Source organism: Jatropha curcas, chromosome 6 (genome assembly GCF_041381405.1).
Source record: "Jatropha curcas cultivar XTBG-Jc1 chromosome 6, XTBG_Jcur_1.0, whole genome shotgun sequence".
Classification (NCBI taxonomy): Eukaryota; Viridiplantae; Streptophyta; class Magnoliopsida; order Malpighiales; family Euphorbiaceae; genus Jatropha; species Jatropha curcas.
Window position 1 is genome coordinate 26074190 of NC_143156.1, and position 17098 is coordinate 26091287.

Below are 17098 nucleotides of genomic sequence, written 5' to 3' on the forward strand. Positions count from 1 at the left end.
AATCTAGGCCAAGAAACCCCACGATGGTCCCATCTCAGTTATCCAACACCTGGTTTGGAGGCACCTGGAAGATAAATTTAGAAACCTCAACCATAAGCGCCATGTTAGCCAAACAATCAGCAACTTGGCTAGCTTCTCTATAGCAATGAATCAACTCAACTTGCCATTCCCTAGCCAACATAGCCCGAATTGGGCGAATCAAATTAGCAAACCAGAGTGATGTGGTCCCTTTTATTCAAAGTCCTCACAACTAGCAAAGAATCCACCCTTGCTCCCAGGCCTGGATTAAACCATTTATAACCCCTTGAAACTCAGCAACCACTGATGTGCATCGGCCTAAATGCACAGCAAAGCCAATAAGCCAAGTTCCCTTCAATTCCTAAATAATTTCTCCGCACCTGTTCGGACCTAGGTTCCCTTTCGCTGCCCCATCGATATTCACCTTGACCCACCCAAAAGAAGGTGGGGACTAAGCAATATGGAGTATCCCATGACCCAGCTTGACATTGCTGCTAACCTTAGAATCCATGCAGCATCATTAACCTTCAACTGGGAAAGCAAACTATGCCACTTTGCCTAGACATGCCACTCATGTCGAAAAACCACTGTGTTCCTCCAACCCCACAAATTCCATAAAGCAAGTGCTAAAATCACAAGCGGATTAAAAGAATCAAACCTGTAGGATTTTAAGAGGTGTCCCCGAGAAAACCATTCCAAGTGTAGCCAAGACAGAAAATCCAGTAGAGAATCAGCTGTCCATACGTGATCCCAAAGCCGTCTCACATAGAAACAATTGCGAAACATGTGCTCAAGAGACTCCTCCGATGATCCACAAACCCCACACAAAGAGCAATCTATAAACCCACTTCTGCACCTTTCCTGGTTCGCCATAAGACGTTGATGTTGGAAAATCCATAAAAACATGCAGACCTTCTGAGCAACCGGCAACTTATGAACCCAAGACCAGATCCTATTAAGAACCTCATTCGCTCCCGTCTTAGCAAGTCGATAAGCAGATCCAATAGAAAAGAGACCTAACGCAATACTAGCCCAACTACATAAATTAGACCCGACATAGTACCGGCCCAACTAAACTCATCCACGACATCCACATCATCTGTAAGAACAATAGCCTCCAAAAGATCACATACCGACTGAGAAAGAAATAACTCGAAGTCCTATTCCCAGCTTCCATTATGCCAAAAAGAAGAAATTGGGAGATGAAACAAATGATCTGGAACGTCACAACTGCAAACGTTACATAAAGGTTTATCTAGCAACCACAACTCCTTCCAAAAGGAAGTAAAGTAGCCATTACATACCACCCTCCGTAGCCCTTTAGACAAAAGAAGAAGACAATTCATAACTCTACGCCACGCAATAGAGGCTGAACTTCTTTTCTTAAAATCCTCAAGCCTGATACCCTTGCATATATTTGCCTCTTAAGACCAGAAAAGCTGAGTTTACTTCGCGACATGTTCGAACTCCCAACCCACAAAACTCCTTAGCCATAGTCACCCAATCCCAGTGCACAATTTTCGAATTCCCAACCCACCAAACTCCTTAGCCATAGTCACCCAATCCCAATGCACGAGGTGGATATTATTGCGGCCTTGTCTGGATCCCCAGACAAAATTGCGAACTTTCCTATCAAACTTGTCACACTGCCCTGGGTATGTAAGAGCTGTGAGGACAGATTTGGCTAATGTAACTCTACCCGCTGAGTTTAAATACTTTTCTATTTAATGATATTTTTTAAAATATTTTTATTGGAAAAATCTATTTTTGGACACCCAAAATACTGTTTTGGCTATATTACTCTAAAAGTTGTTGCATAACGAAGATACTAGCCTTCCTTTCAAAAAAAATAAAAATAAAAATAAAAATAAAAAACAATAATACTAGCCTTCAATGATATATTGTTAATCTCACAAACTTTTTACTTTAAGAATGTTAAGGAACTATCTAATGGAAAAAATATAAATAAGAAATTAATCAACAAAAATTAACAAAGCTAAAAAATTATTACACTTCTCAAAAAAATTTACTGCACAATAGATAAATAAACTACAAAGAGAATATTTTTCTAAAAAAATGAAAATTCAATCTGACCAGTCTAAGATGCATGTTCTTTAGTTCCATTCTATAAGTATTCTAATTCTAAATGGCACCAACTTATAATTACTGAAATAAACATTCACCAGATTAGATAAAATATAAACTCATCTTTTTGTTTTTTAAGTGCTGTCACTAAACATATCAAAATTTCATTATGAATGCATTAAAGGGAACTGAGGTTACAATACAAAATTTGAAACAAGGAAAAAAAAAAAAAAGGCAGAATATAGTCCAGAAAATCAAGATTTTAATCCTCACTGTTGGAGACATAAAAATTCAGCTGCTCAAACTCTCAGCAATTTTAGAGATGGCTGAGTAAGTTCCAAAAGCTGATGATATGACCCCTACCACTATGATTATGATACAAAGGGTGACCTACAAAAGAGGGGGAAAAAATGATGTTTAGAAAGGGTATCAGCACTGAAATTAAGCAATACTAAAGCTTATGATAAATTTTTTACATTACAATTCTATTATATTAATGAAATTCAATGATTTTGTAATAGAAATTATGTGTTTGTAATAAGTTTTAAATTTCTATTTTACCCTCAATTATAAGGAGAAATGTTTAATTTAAATAAGGGTAATGTGGACTTCTTATTACATGAATGTATCTTGCAAAATCATATATTCTCTAACATGATCTCATTTCTTTCAAAATGACTTGTTTAACTTGAAAAAAGGTGAATTCTATGGTTTCCAACAAAAGAATTAGCAAGTAATATTCATTTGGAAAATTTTGATTTCTTCCCTTTACCCTTTCTGTTATCCTATTTCATACAGTTCAGCAAACAAAAATATGCAATACAGCGATGGAAAAAGAAGTGTTTTTGCAAATTAAAAGATTATTCTTAAATTTCCTTCAAAATTTAGCAATGAAATGGAGAAATCTATGCAGGTATTATAGAACAATAAACAACCATATGCTCAACAGATCAGTACTTTAAAAAAAAAAAAAAAAGGATAAAAGGTTTAATAGATGGCAGAAATACCTGAAATCTGGTTACTTTACATCTCAAGATACTCAGAAAACAAGCACAAGGAAGTATCAAGGTCTGCCACAAAAGTTAGATTTTAGCATATAGTGCAGCAAAGGCATTAATGTTTCTTCAATGTTCAAACTACACAATAGAAAAGAACTTACTACAAGCATTGTGAGTAAAGATCCTATCAATGACATCACCAAACCTGAGAAAACATAAAAATGTTAGCTGAGGATATGAAATAAAAGAAATTTAGACTTCAAATGATTACAGAAAATGAAAAAGTCCTTTCAGTTTCCAAGAGAAGTGTCTTACGGGCAATTTAACTGGATAAATAGAAAATAGAAATTAAATGAAGAGATACTGACCGAAAAATGGAATGGTGAGACCAACAAGCAAGGTGGAGATAACCAGTGCTGTCCTAATGCAAATAGCATAAATGTGAGATTTCAGATGGTTTGGTGGTATCAACTCTTCCAGACTCATTGCTACTGGAGATATGGTTAATGCATATGTGTTTCTAATTAAGGAGAAACATAAATTTTCTTGAATAATTGAAGCAAAAAGAAATAAAAATAAATTATTTCCGTTAGTGAACTTCAAATAATACCCAAAAATGTTAATATCTTTACTTTGGTAGACATTTTCTGCTTCCTTCTTCTTCTTCTTTTCCGCAATTTTACAATTATAGTCATTTCTGACCTATGCTTTGCATACAAAGTATAACAGAAAAAAACAGGCTAAACTGACAAAGGGTCCATTTGGTATTATCATTCCAAGTAGCAGATTTTGAGTAATGTAGTTGGTCTATAAATATACCCAATTGTAATAGAGTTTTCTACGGGTCCAAGACTGATTTTGGAAAAAACTTCAAACATGAGCTTTTCCCAAAATCAGCTTTGTGTTGATATAGAACTAACTCTATTGCAAATATTTATATCCATTGAGCCAACAAAATTACTCCTCATTTTGGCGAAAATATGCTTCCTGCAATAGCAATGCCAAATGGGCTTTAATTACGAGCTATATGGTCATAATCAGCTTGGCTGTGCATTATTTGAATATCATTCTTGAAAAGGATATTTGGTAAATGGATTAACTACCTGCAAAACGAGCAAACGATAATGGTTTATAAGTTCCAGTCTGCACACTAATTATTAAAGAGAAAAATTCATTCATATCAAATTTTGCAATCTGCTAATCAATTTTGAAAAATAATGAGCGTACCGTAGTCCACACAGCAATCTTTGAGGCAATTAGATCTTGGGGCATGTTAAGAGTGAACTGAGACACTGTTGATTCTCCAAACATTGTGTACCCCATAAAAGCAACTCCAGCGTACATCAAAGCACAAAGAACAAAGCTGAATGAATAACAGAACCAAGTGAGATGAGCTGGCACTAGGAATTTATACAATTACAGAGACATATTTCAGAAGACTCAAATACTTGAGTTTGCTTTAATTAATAGTTAAGAACCCAGTCGAGAATGTTAAGTTACCATGTCAAGAGCACCATAGGAAATTTGTTAGGCTGTGCCATTGATGTATAGATATTTGGGAAGACAGCATGTCCTGAATAACAATAACCATAGAGACCAATAGCAACAGGAAGAGTTCCGAGGTTTAGTACTGTCCCTTTACTACGAATGCCAACATGATCCACCAGACCAATCCAAAATAAGCAGATGACCACCAACACTGATGCAATAACACCACCAGCTGCAAGCAAAAAGGATATCTAAGAACTCTATCTTGCTTGTCCAATTTGCACCAGATTTTTTCATAGATCACAAGAATTAGCTATAGTTTAACTTGTAGCAACTGAGTTCCTATGGTTCTGATTGAGACCGCTTGGCTCAAAGAATAAAATTTTGAAATCCAGAAAGGTAATTTAGAGTCTATTTATCGTTGAACTTACTTCCCCAAAAGCACCAATTTTAGATGCTAATGAAAAATAGTTTGAAAGTGCTGTTTTGGAACTTTTATGACTTCAATGGCATCTAAACAACATTTCCAACATACAACAAAAACCATATATTTCTTTCCGTGATCCGTAATGAAATGTAATGTAATATAATCAAATGCATTTCTAGAAATACATTAGATTAGATTATATTACATAATGACATTTCACTACAGCCCACCAAACAAAACCTGAGTTACAAAAACTCACCAGAGATATAGCTAAGAACAGTAAGGTCTCGAAGCCAAACAGTTGGAAGAACAGCAAGGGTAGACATAAGAGCAAACAAATGATATGAATTTAACTCTAATCCACCCAAACTTATATGTGCATTTGGAAATAATGAGGATAAGTTATCGCTTTCCAAGATTATATATTCAACACAACAAGCCTGCACATTAAGAAGATTTAATTAGGTAAACTAAGTAGTAATGAAGTGATTCTCAAAATCTTTAGTATACTCTGCCCTATTGGAAAAAGAAAATTAAAATAATAAAAGCAAGAAAACGAAATGAGCCATTAGTCCGTTAGATGCTTTACACAAATATTACATTAATGAATAGTAAATATTCCACAGAATGGAATATTTATTTTCTTTTTCGCTATTCCATCCTACCAACTAAACAAAGCCTAAAAGTTCAATTTCCACAAATTTACACCACCATTGAGATGTTCAAAGAATTAAGCCTAAAAGGTCACTCCTTTTTGTTATTTTTTTTCTTTTTTTTAAGACAACAAAGTTTGTCGATGCATTTAAAGCAAAATGGATGAGATTTATCAAATGGTGTATTGGTCAAGCTGTTGGAAATATGGGCCAAATATGAGGCAATGACACAAGTAGCCACTCATTTGATCCAGCAGCTAACAGATCAGAAAGAATGTGAGACACGCATCATGAGAAGAAGCCTCTGGTACATTGCCTTTGTCATTTAACAGTTCACAGACAAAAGTTGAAGTTTCAGTGAAACAAGATCCAAATTCTGGAAGCCAATAATATTAAAAGTGGAGCCCATTTTGAATCTAGCTCATCATGCATCTTTCCTAGACAACTATTATTGGTTGGTTAAAGCAAAGAAAAGTGAATCATGTTGAAAAGGCCAGCTGTACTTACATATAACTCCACATACAAGATTATCTGCAACCACAAAAAAAAAAAAGGTAAAATCATCAAGATTGGTGACTAGTCAAATTTGTAAGTGCAAGATGTAGCATGTAGGTTCAGTCCATTAGTCATTTAGTTATTTTTTATCTAACTACCAATACTGCATTTCTGCTAATTTTTCAGTTAGTGCATATTTCGTCAGGTGCTGAATAATTAAGATTGTACATTATTTACACATCTTATGAATGTTTCTTGAAGTGAAAATTCGCAAGTATACTTACAGAGATTGCAATCCGACCAATAGTACCAAATGCAGCTTGGCCAATGTCAGGGTAAGTTTCAAGCCCAGGTTCACTGTCCAGGCAGTAACGCAGAAGCATCCCAGTGTAAAAGGAAAGAACTGCAAATATGAGCAATATAGAAAGCCCAAGCCATCCCCCTTCTTTTACAGCATAAGGAGTAGACAAAATCCCAACTCCACATAGAACATTCATACCTTCATTACAACCACAATAAGAACCCGTTGACCATCAAATCATCGCATTTCAAAGTTGATTAGTTACAATAGGCAACAATTTCAATCCAGATGGTTTATAATTAGTTAACATTTAATCTACAATAACACTAAAAATAAATTTTTTTTAGAGGGAAAAATTATAGCAACAATTAGATGGACATTCTTGTAATTTAGTTGGTCTTTTTCATGTGTAGCATGTGCAATAGAGATTTAGCCACAGTTCATGACGAATATAGACGTGATTGTCTTTATGCCTATAATAGAAGATAATAATGGGCAAAAGACAAACTCAAGTCAGATAGCCTATATTTTATTCATAGAAATAAAGAACATTTTCTATCAGAATTATTGGATGAAAGTCATATTAATTGAATCAAGAACATGCTAAAATACAAGATGCTGTAGCAGACAGCCACTGCTTAATTATGAATTAAGGGAATGATTGTTACAAAAGATATAAGGTATTATATCAAACATCCACATGATTGGTCTATGTGGTCCCTACAATTGAAGGGCTGAGGGAGGATAAGATCTGGAAGTTGTGGTAATCCTAAGGCCAGCAAGTGGCAGGACAGACATACGTTGGATTACTGCTAATGACAATTCACTAATCTTTTGTAACTTCAAATAAGACAACAATGTTACTGTGGTAATTTTAATGATTGACAACTTATCATTTAGTTGGGAGAACTACAATTCTGTGGTAAACAATATTTTTATTCCTTAAAACACATGAAAAAACATTAATATGCTTTAGCTATTCTATTGCGTCTTGACTACTTATCATACTATTAAGTTAAACACAACTAACATAAATAAATGAATGGTTCCGTCATCAAACTTACCATTAAGCACGGCCTGTCCAAAGGAGCTTTGTCCAGACAAAGGAAGTCCATGTGCAACCTGGGATGGTTTCTCATCCTTTCTAATTGAAGACCTTCTCGAGGGAATTGGAGGAAGTGCTGAATGTGATGAAAGCTGCTCATTTTCTACCTTTGGTGGTATTAGAGGTTTAGTTACAGAAGGTAGTGATTCTGGTGTGTGTCTCCTTGTTAGAGAAGAGGATAGAAATGAACTGCTTAATCTTGATAGTGTAGGAGTTCCCAATATCATACTTGGAGATGGTACACTACTATATAGATCAATCGACTGCCTATAAAATCAATCAAAAAATGATCAATGCACTGCAAATTTTATGAAAAAACTTTGAGATTTAATTAATAGATTTGATCCCTTTAATTGGGAAATGATGAATCTCTTCCATTATCATACAAAAATAACACACAAAAGATTGCAGGATGAGTACAGTACTTACTCTATATCTTCATACAAGGCATATTAAACTTAATTCAATTTCCTTTAATCCTTCAATGTTGCTATGTATGTTACGCCTACCAAATCAATATGTCTTAGTTTTTCGAGTTAATCTTCCTCTTGCCAACTTGAAAAATCAAATTATAGGCATAATTAGTGCATGGCAAAGCACATCAATAAAGTACTTACCTTTTGTTTTTTTGTCTAAACCATATTAATATCTTAAGTTTTAATTAAATTAAACAGATTTTACTATTCTTGTTTCTTATTGCATTTTTAAGGGATGAGCCAATACATTACTTATCCTACCTTTGTGAGCTTTAGAAAAGGTTGATATATGCAGGCTTCCCTTTATTTTTTGCGAAAAAATGAACCCATAATCTTCAAGTTACAAGTGAATTAACTTAATCATTACACAGAATCCACCCTAGTAATTTCCTTGCTGCCATTCTAAAATTCCAAAAGATTGACTGCACTATTCATCACAGAATTTGACAAAGGAAAAAAAAGACACCAACACTTACATAAATAATGATTAAAGTTACGAATCCTCAAAATCTAAAATTAACCAAGGTATGGAGAAAACTGAGTAGAAGCAGAATACAAAGCATACCTGTAACTTTGAGGCCAAGAGGTCGTGTAAGAACCGGGTTTGCTTTGTTGTCGGTTTCCAGCTAAAGAATAATCAGAATCTGATTGATTTCCATCATCTTCACCTTCTTCACCTCTGTTGTGCTCCTTATATTCATCTTCCTCTTCACTCTCTATGTAAAAACTCTGTTCCGAAACAGAATTCTTCATTTTCTCCCTTTCTTCTTTCTCTTCTCAAATACTGATCCATAAAAAAAAATCTCAGTTACTATATCATTAAGAAAGAGAGAAAAACTAAAATGTCTCCTAAAATAAATCAATAATACGATCTTCTATAAGTTAGTGTTTACTTATGATCAAGATCAAGACTTGATTTCAAGGGCAATAAGATTTACAGTTAAAAGAAATGAAGCAAATCTCAAAAACCAAAATGAAAGTGATGAAGATATAACCGGAAGGTTTTTACCAAGAAAGAAGAAAAGAAAAGAACAGAAAGGAAAGGAAAGAGAAGAAAAGAAAAGAAAATATCAGATTGTTCCGGAAGGTATCATTGACATAAAATGGTAACTAAATGAAGGCAGAAGTTAAGACACCAAAATGTTGAAATTGCAAGAAATATGAGAAAGAAGATACCAAAACGTTTACGCCAGGTCAGAAAGGAGTCTTTTAATGCGTATCTTTAATATAATACCGTTAAACACAGGAATAGAAGGAAAGAAAAGATTAATATAAAACCGTTAAACACAGGAATAGAAGGAAAGAAAAGAAAGAGAGACAAAGAAGCGCGGATTCGCAGATTTTGAAGTTTGAACTAATCAAATTGAAATTTCACAATCTATTTTTTTGTTCTATTTGGTTGCTGGGAAAATACAAGAAAAGGGTGGGTGAAACGCAGGAAACTGCAACGAAAAATGTGAACTTTCTTCTTTTCTTGGAAAAACAATCATTGAGAAAAGTTGTAACTTTCTATTTTGGACAAGTTTCTGAGCAACCAAAAAGAAACAGATTTCCGTTTGTTGTTTCCTCTTGTTCTACTACTTTCTTGTAACAAGTCTGCAATTACATTCCACCACGTAGAGAGAGAAAGCAGCTTAAAAGTAAAGAAAGGGTTTAAAAGAGAAGGAAAGGGAAAGCAGAAAGTGGAAAATCAACCTTCTTACTCGTGAATCGAGAGTTATGTAGAATCTGGGATCTGGCGAAAGAAACTATCGAGAAAAAGAAGGAAAACCAGAAAGAGAGAAATTAGCCACCCACTACCTCTTTTTGTTTGTTTTTGTACGTTGCTTGTCTTGTATTATGTGTTTGCTTCTCCCTCTACGTAGATGCGAGGCACGGAAAAATAAAGTGCAGCGAATCAGCGAAAATATAAATTCTTGAACAATTATTTTTATTTTATTTTTTTCTTTTTTTTAGCATTGATGGGGAGATTCTTAAAAAAATTCGTAAAATTTATTTAAATTACAATAAATTATCGAGTAAAATGTGTTTTTGTTATTACCTCTCTTCGAATTTTCTCGTTCTTTAAAAAAAATCATAAAACGTGTTTAGATTACAATAAATTATTGAGTAAATTAACTATATTGCTCTTAATTAATACTTTTTTTATTCTATTTTATTTGCATGGTTGGACAAAATATACATATTAAAAATTCAATCAACAAAAATTATTTTGACATTCTTTTATCCTTAAGTAATTAAGATATTAATAAAAGTTCTTCATTTAACGAACAACCACAAAGGTTATTATAGGAAAAATAATTATTTCAATGTACAAATTTTGAAACCTTGCAAACATTTTGGAACATCCCAATATGGATAACAAGCAAACAAAATGGGACTGATGAGTATTAATTCTCCAAAAAAAAATTATTAAATTGAAATAATAATTATTGGTCATGTACAAAGGGTAAACATGGAAAAAAAACATTTATTAATATTTAAAATCACAAATGTGACAAGTATTTTGGAACATATTATTTTCTCAAATGTAACAAATATTATGGAACAAAGGTAGTAGGTTGTATATACACTTACTAAGTGTGCATTATTTTAATACTCTCTCTATTTTAAAATATAAGTCGTTTAAAGTTTTTGCATAATGATTAAGGAAACAATTAATTTTTCTAGATTATAATGAATTCAAATGTAATTTGACCAAATTATCCTTTTATATCAAAACCAATAGTTGTTTGTAAAGTATTTATTATATTTAGTGTAAACAAGGGCAGGATTGGAAAAATATCATTTATTACTTCTTAAAATATTAGGACAAAATAACAAACTAAAAATGACTTATATTTTATTTTTATATTTTATTTTGAGACAAAAGGAGTACGTGATTAAAAATATTATTGTTTCAATTAAAATTTTTTTATTTTATTTATTTGGGGTATAAGGGGGTATGAACTCAATATAAATAATAAGTCAATGTCATGCGTATAATAACAACCTCTACATAACTAAACCTTCATAATTTAATCTGTGAAAATATATAATATATGAAGTAGGAATCTTATTTTGAAAATTAAATTAATTGTTTCTAATATACGTTTTTGTTAACCATTTATTTTTCTTCGTTAGCTTAATGATCAATTTAAATAATTAAATGATAGATCAAAACATTGTATTAATAACTTCACTTTCAAAGTACAAATGTTATTCGTCAATTAAGGGTATATTGTATTAAGATTTTTGTTAGATTTTAAAAGAATTATTAAATTGGATGGAATTGAAGGATTTCCTAAAAGATTTCCTCAAATTCCACTAGAAGTTTATATAGAGTTTTATGGAATTAATGGACTTTTTTTATAGATTTTGATTGACTTTGATGAAATTAGAATAATTTTTATATATCCGATCAAAGTTAATCTTAGGATCTAACTGAATAAATTAAAAGGTTTTTGAGTCCAATTGAACAACAGAAAGCAATGAGGGACAAAAAAATACTTCATCTTCTCCAAAATTATTTTCTTCTTCGCTAAAATCTTACCGTCGTGAATAGTGAAAAGGCTTGCAATAGTCAGCGTAACCGCGAGGCATTCCACGCCCCCAGAACAGTCGCGATATGGTCGAAATGCCACGAACTTTTCGTCCCTTAACTGAACATCGACCGTTAAGGATGAGCAAACAGTTGATTCAGTTCAAACTGATCTGAATCGAGATTAAAAAATACAAATCGAATCAAATCAAAGTAGTTGGTTCGATCAATTTTGATTGATTTTTCCATTTCGATTCGGTTTTAATCTTAACCAATGAATTTCTATGAAATCGACTTGAACCGAATAATAAATTTGGTTCAAACTGAATAAACTGACAATTGAACCTTTTTTGGTTTAACTGACCGAACTGAACCAAAATGAGTCAGTTCGGTCAGTAAGTTTGCATAGCCCTAGTGATCATCTCGTCAAAAAATTACGGGTTTAAATATATATTTTTTAATTTAAAATTTAAAATTAATAAAATATATACCTAGCACCTCAAAGAAATCTTTGGATTTGGATTGAAAGATGGATTTATAAATAACTCTTCTATTTATACATAGCACTCTAAAATCCAAAAGAAATCAACAATTTTATAAAATCTTTCTAAATCAATAATTTTTTTGAATATTATTAAATTTATATATACTTTTAAAAATTGATAATTGAATACCATCAGATTTTTATGAATTTTATAAAAGCCAGAATTGAATACCACAAAATTTTAATAAACTCCAAAAAACAATCTAGATCAAATGCAATTGAAATTTTAAAATCTAACAAAATCTTAATCCAATACATCCCTAAGTCAAATCTTAAAAACTAATAGCAATTGACTCTTATATATATATATATATATATATATATATATATATATATATATATATATATATATATATCAAATGCTAACTAAGTTGTTTTCATAGAATACATTATTTAATAAACACAAACTCTAACTATTTATTTGGAAATGAGAGGAAAGAAAATATTAGAGAAAATAAAATATTAGAGAAAAATAATGAAAAATTGTCAATTTTCTTTCAATAGTCACTTTTCATAACGAAGGAAAGAAAATGAATTTATTTTCCTTTATTTGGAAAGGAAAAAATTTTAGAGAAAAATAAATGTTACTATTGAAAATTGACAATCATATCATCCCTTAAAATTATAGGGTACATACGAAAGGGTTAAATTTTATTAATTAATTTAGGGTACTTAGATAATTTAATAAAAATGAGTGAAATTTTCACTTTCCTCCATCATTTTCACTCCAATTTAACTTTTTAGTGAAATTTTCATTTTCACTCCATCATCCCGGGTGAAAAATAAGTGAGATATTAATTCCTCCAATATTTTCCTCCTCTTTTCCAATTAAGGGAAGATACCTTTCCCTAGATATTTTCCATAGTTATTTTTCTTCCTTCAAAAAAATACACTTATTCAAACAAAGGATAAAACTCTATAATTGCACACATAAATTTAGATTCACATCCCATGTTTCAATACTAAAAAAAACCTCTTCAATTAAAATAAAAAGAATAATTAAGTATAACATGATCGATATTCCATTAATGTAGGAGTAAAAAGTCTAGGGTCCAAATTCTCTTATAAGAGAAAAAAATAAAATGGTTATCCTATTATTGATCATTCATTAACGGTGAGCAATGAAATGGTTAACCAATTATGTGTCCATAATATTTTTCTTCCTATTGAGCCTCTAAATAAATAAAATAAAATAAAATGAATTCAAAATTTTAATTATTTCTATACAGATGCAAACTTATTTTTAAGATTTAATGAACGCTAGACTGATCAAACAAAATTTTCTATTTTTTATTAGTATCAAAATCAAATTAAATGTATTAAAAATTAAATAAAATTGAACCGATTTGATTTAATTGATGCTAACGAATTTTGCCAATAGCATTTTTTATACTCAATTGTAATTATAATATAGCCTTATAAGCCAATAAAGTCCTAACCTAATAGTCAAAGCAAAAATCCTTTACATCCGGGCTTGAACCCCACCTTCCTCCCTTTCTGTTTAATTTGTAATCTCATTAGAAAATACTCCCTCCGTTTTTTTTTTTTTTATAGGCACAATCATATTTTCACCAAGGTTAAAAAATCACTTTACCTAACTATTTTATCTTTTTTCTTATATGCCCTTAGTACCACATTGACTCCTCGTCTAAAATGTAAAATTGCCGTTTATAATATTTTTTGGTTGAATAACATGATAAATGTTTTGTCTTTTGAAAAAATGGAGGGATTTGCTCTATTGTTGCTAAATAAACTGTATATTAAGTGATTTGATTAGGGAACTATTCAAATTTTGAAAACTCAATTCAAAATTTTGCAAATCAAACATTAATCATCACCCTTTGTTCATCTTTTATCAGTTGACCGTTTGAATCATCTGTAGCTCTTCAAAATCTCAATTGTTAATGTCTTTATGAGCTCAATAAGGAATAGAGAAACCGAAATTGGGTTAGAGATGATAACACGATCGAACCTGGTTGAGCAGTTGAGAGAGTATCAAATTTGACCTAAGCATGAGTGGCATCTATCTCCTTCTTCTCGTCCACCACCAATCTAACTTCTTCGAGGCATGCCTAATTACCTCTTTCTCTCTTTCTTCATCTTTAATTCATGTGCCTTCTCATTTCAAAATTTTTAATTTTTTAAATTTTCTTTCTCCTTACTACGAGATCATTGTTTCGAATAAAATGATTTCAAGTTAATTGTATTTTGGATAAATTAGATCACCTAGGGTTTTGGACACCTCTGGGGAATTTTTATTATGACTTTTCTGATTCGTTATTTAGTTTGTAGGATTTTGGAGCTAGAAATCTATTAATTTTTGCACATTAGATATTTGTTTTTTAATCAAATCTGGTTTTAAGCTACTGATTTTCATGCATATGTTTTGTTTAATTAGTTGAGAAAATCATTTCCTTTGTAGCTTTTATAATTTATAATTTAAATTCCATCACTATGTAGAGAAACATTTTGTTCCTGGAATGCAAGAAAGAAGAAGGAGAAGAACGATGAGTTTTGATATCAAAACGGTGTGTTTTGATAGTTTGGTTTAAGTTAACCCATCGTGGTTCTGTGAAACTCACTTTATTAGTTTTTTACTCAAAAGTCTAGCTAAATTTGAATTTAGGGTGGTAATATAAATTTTTTAATTTGGGGTGCTAGAGGACCAATGTCAATTTAGGGTGTCTTTGCAGCAAACCGCATAAGTCAGAATTTTTTTTTGTAGGTTAAGCCAAAAAAAGGCGCAAATATTGAAAACTGCATTCAACTTGGTAAAATGATTATTTTTGTGTATTTACACTTCAGTACGAAATGGACACAAAATAAAAATCATCCATATGCAACTTAAGTAAAATGTGGAACAATTTTAAAATATGCTCTCAAATAGTCAAATATGCAATATTGTCCGACAGTTAAAATCAATCATATAAATTGGACAAAAATTTAGATAAACTAGACCTAATTTATAAATTGGACTATCCACAAATTGGGACAAATACAATAATATGTCCTACAAAATATTCACATAAATCATAAATTGGATCGAAAATCAAACAATGCAAAAAAAAAAAAAAACCTACTTATGCTCTAGCCTTATTGGTCCTCTTTGTATAAGTTGGGTTAAAAAAAAAGACTATTTCATGCTCAAATAACCTTCCAATGACTTGAATAACCGTCAAAGAAGTTAAATATAGAGTAGTTTCACAAAAAATAGCTTAAAGTGTAAAATTACAACTCTATGTCATTTTAAAGCTCAATTTCTATCTCAACCGGAGCACAGTTTTTCTTAATTGGACAACATTTATTTTTCCAACATAAATTAAAAAATACAACTCTATCATCAAATTTTCTTCATATTTAATGTCCATCTACACTTTTGTCTACCATTATCATAATCTACCACAATAAAACTTTCATAAAGACTAAGACAAGGATAATATGGAGTTTTTACATTGGCTTTTTTTTCCAATGTTACCAAATAAGACAATTTTGTCAATATGAAAAGAACACCAAAAAAGGAATGTTTGTTTATATAAAAAGAACGGATGCAGTATTAAATTTCTTACTCAGGTATTAACATGGTAATCAAATATAGAAAATCAATCTATTGATTGAAGAAATATTAAATTTCTTACAAAATAATACATAAACGTTATAATCAAATATAAAAAAATCAAAATTTACTTTACAATTCTGAATGAAAGAATCAGTTATCTCGATTAATTATTTATAAATTTACTATAAGTGTCATCTATACAGTAAATTATTCATTAAATAGTAACGTTCTTCTTTCTGCAAATTGCAAAACTATGCAAATCTAAGGATGTATTTTTCTATTTTTTTGTTAATGTCAATTATAGAAAATAATTTTTTATTTTCTTTTTTCTTTTTTGGTAGAAAATAAAAAATAAAAAATAAACTATAGAAAATACGTTGACTTGGAAATAATAAAAACATATATTTTAATTTAAAATTAAAAAAATATTATTTAACAGTTTCTTAATTAAAAGAAATGAAATATTGTAAAATTAATTTAGAAATTTTTTACCTAGAAAAATTTTAGAATTTTTATTATTGATTATTTTATAACAATAATAATAAAATAATATCAATTTTTATTATTCTGTAAGAATTTTAAGAATAATATATAATTATAAATGCATTTTTATAATAATAAAATTAACTAGATATTAAAGCATAATACAAAATTGAAAGAATAAAACTTCTAATTAAAATTATTTAAATATTTTTATTTTTTCATAAAAATATTTTGTATAAAAATTATAATTATTAAAATTTAATTATGAAAATATTGTTTTTAAATGAAAAACAGTTGAAAAACATTATTTTTGTTTTAAATGAATACAGTGACAACTTAAAAAACTATACTTTTCAATTTTCTTAAAAAAAAAATTTATAGAAAATACTTCAATTTTCTATAAGTGATAATATCTTATGTTTGGAAAATATTTTTCACAACTTATTGTCTATTTTTTAATTAAAATATTAAAACTTAGCTAAAAAATATGTACTAAAATTTATCATAAAAAAAAATGATTACCAATACTAATGTAATGAATCTCAACATATCATGCGAATCCAAAAATTATTTACAGTGAATTCAAATAAATTTTTGATAGCCAAAAAACATATAATTTATTTGATAAGATAAATAAACTTCGTGATGATTTTTTTCCAGATAATATATATATATATATATAAAATTAATGGTAGGATAAAACTTTCATAATAAAATTCCAATTTTTAAATAAGAATTAACAAAATATTTCAATTAGGTTGGCAATATATACTGAATGAAATGAAACAGCTTAATTTCATATTACAATTAGTAATATATATAATACTATAATGTCAATGTCCATATTCTTTACTTTTATCAAAATCTAGTATAAAATTCTTTACGTTTATTGAAACCTTTATATTAATATCAACATAATTATATATATACAATTGTATTTAATAAATTT

At 30.1% G+C, this 17098-nt stretch overlaps 1 protein-coding gene across 4 annotated transcripts; it reads right to left on the minus strand.

Annotated features, from left to right (window-relative positions):
• Positions 1-2181: 2181 nt before the first annotated feature.
• Positions 2182-9937, minus strand: LOC105641094 (Transmembrane amino acid transporter family protein). Of its 4 annotated transcripts, none has more exons than XM_089723119.1 (13): positions 9847-9937; positions 8612-8830; positions 7530-7837; positions 6449-6663; positions 6177-6200; positions 5276-5456; positions 4602-4821; positions 4329-4464; positions 4181-4204; positions 3470-3611; positions 3263-3306; positions 3111-3173; positions 2182-2493 (listed from the first exon to the last, which is right to left on the minus strand). In XM_089723119.1, the coding sequence occupies exons 2-13, from the start codon at positions 8797-8799 to the stop codon at positions 2395-2397; spliced, it is 1644 nt and encodes a 547-aa protein (XP_089579245.1). In that variant the 5' UTR covers positions 8800-8830; positions 9847-9937; the 3' UTR covers positions 2182-2394. The 4 variants fall into 4 exon arrangements, with proteins under 4 accessions (XP_089579245.1, XP_089579242.1, XP_089579244.1 ...); XM_089723116.1 differs by having other exon boundaries at positions 9742-9883; XM_089723118.1 differs by lacking the exon at positions 9847-9937 and adding an exon at positions 9223-9708.
• Between the last annotated feature and the right edge of the window lie 7161 nt (positions 9938-17098).

What these genes read in the sequence shown, in the direction of transcription:
- LOC105641094 (XM_089723119.1), bottom strand. Translation starts at nt 8,799, where the DNA reads ATGAAGAATTCTGTTTCGGAACAGAGTTTTTACATAGAGAGTGAAGAG. An exon ending in TGGACAGGCCGTGCTTAATG is followed by an intron (nt 6,664 to 7,529) that starts GTAAGTTTGATG and finishes GTTGTAATGAAG; the next exon opens with GTATGAATGTTCTATGTGGA. An exon ending in TGTTCTTAGCTATATCTCTG is followed by an intron (nt 4,822 to 5,275) that starts GTGAGTTTTTGT and finishes TTTTGCTTGCAG; the next exon opens with CTGGTGGTGTTATTGCATCA.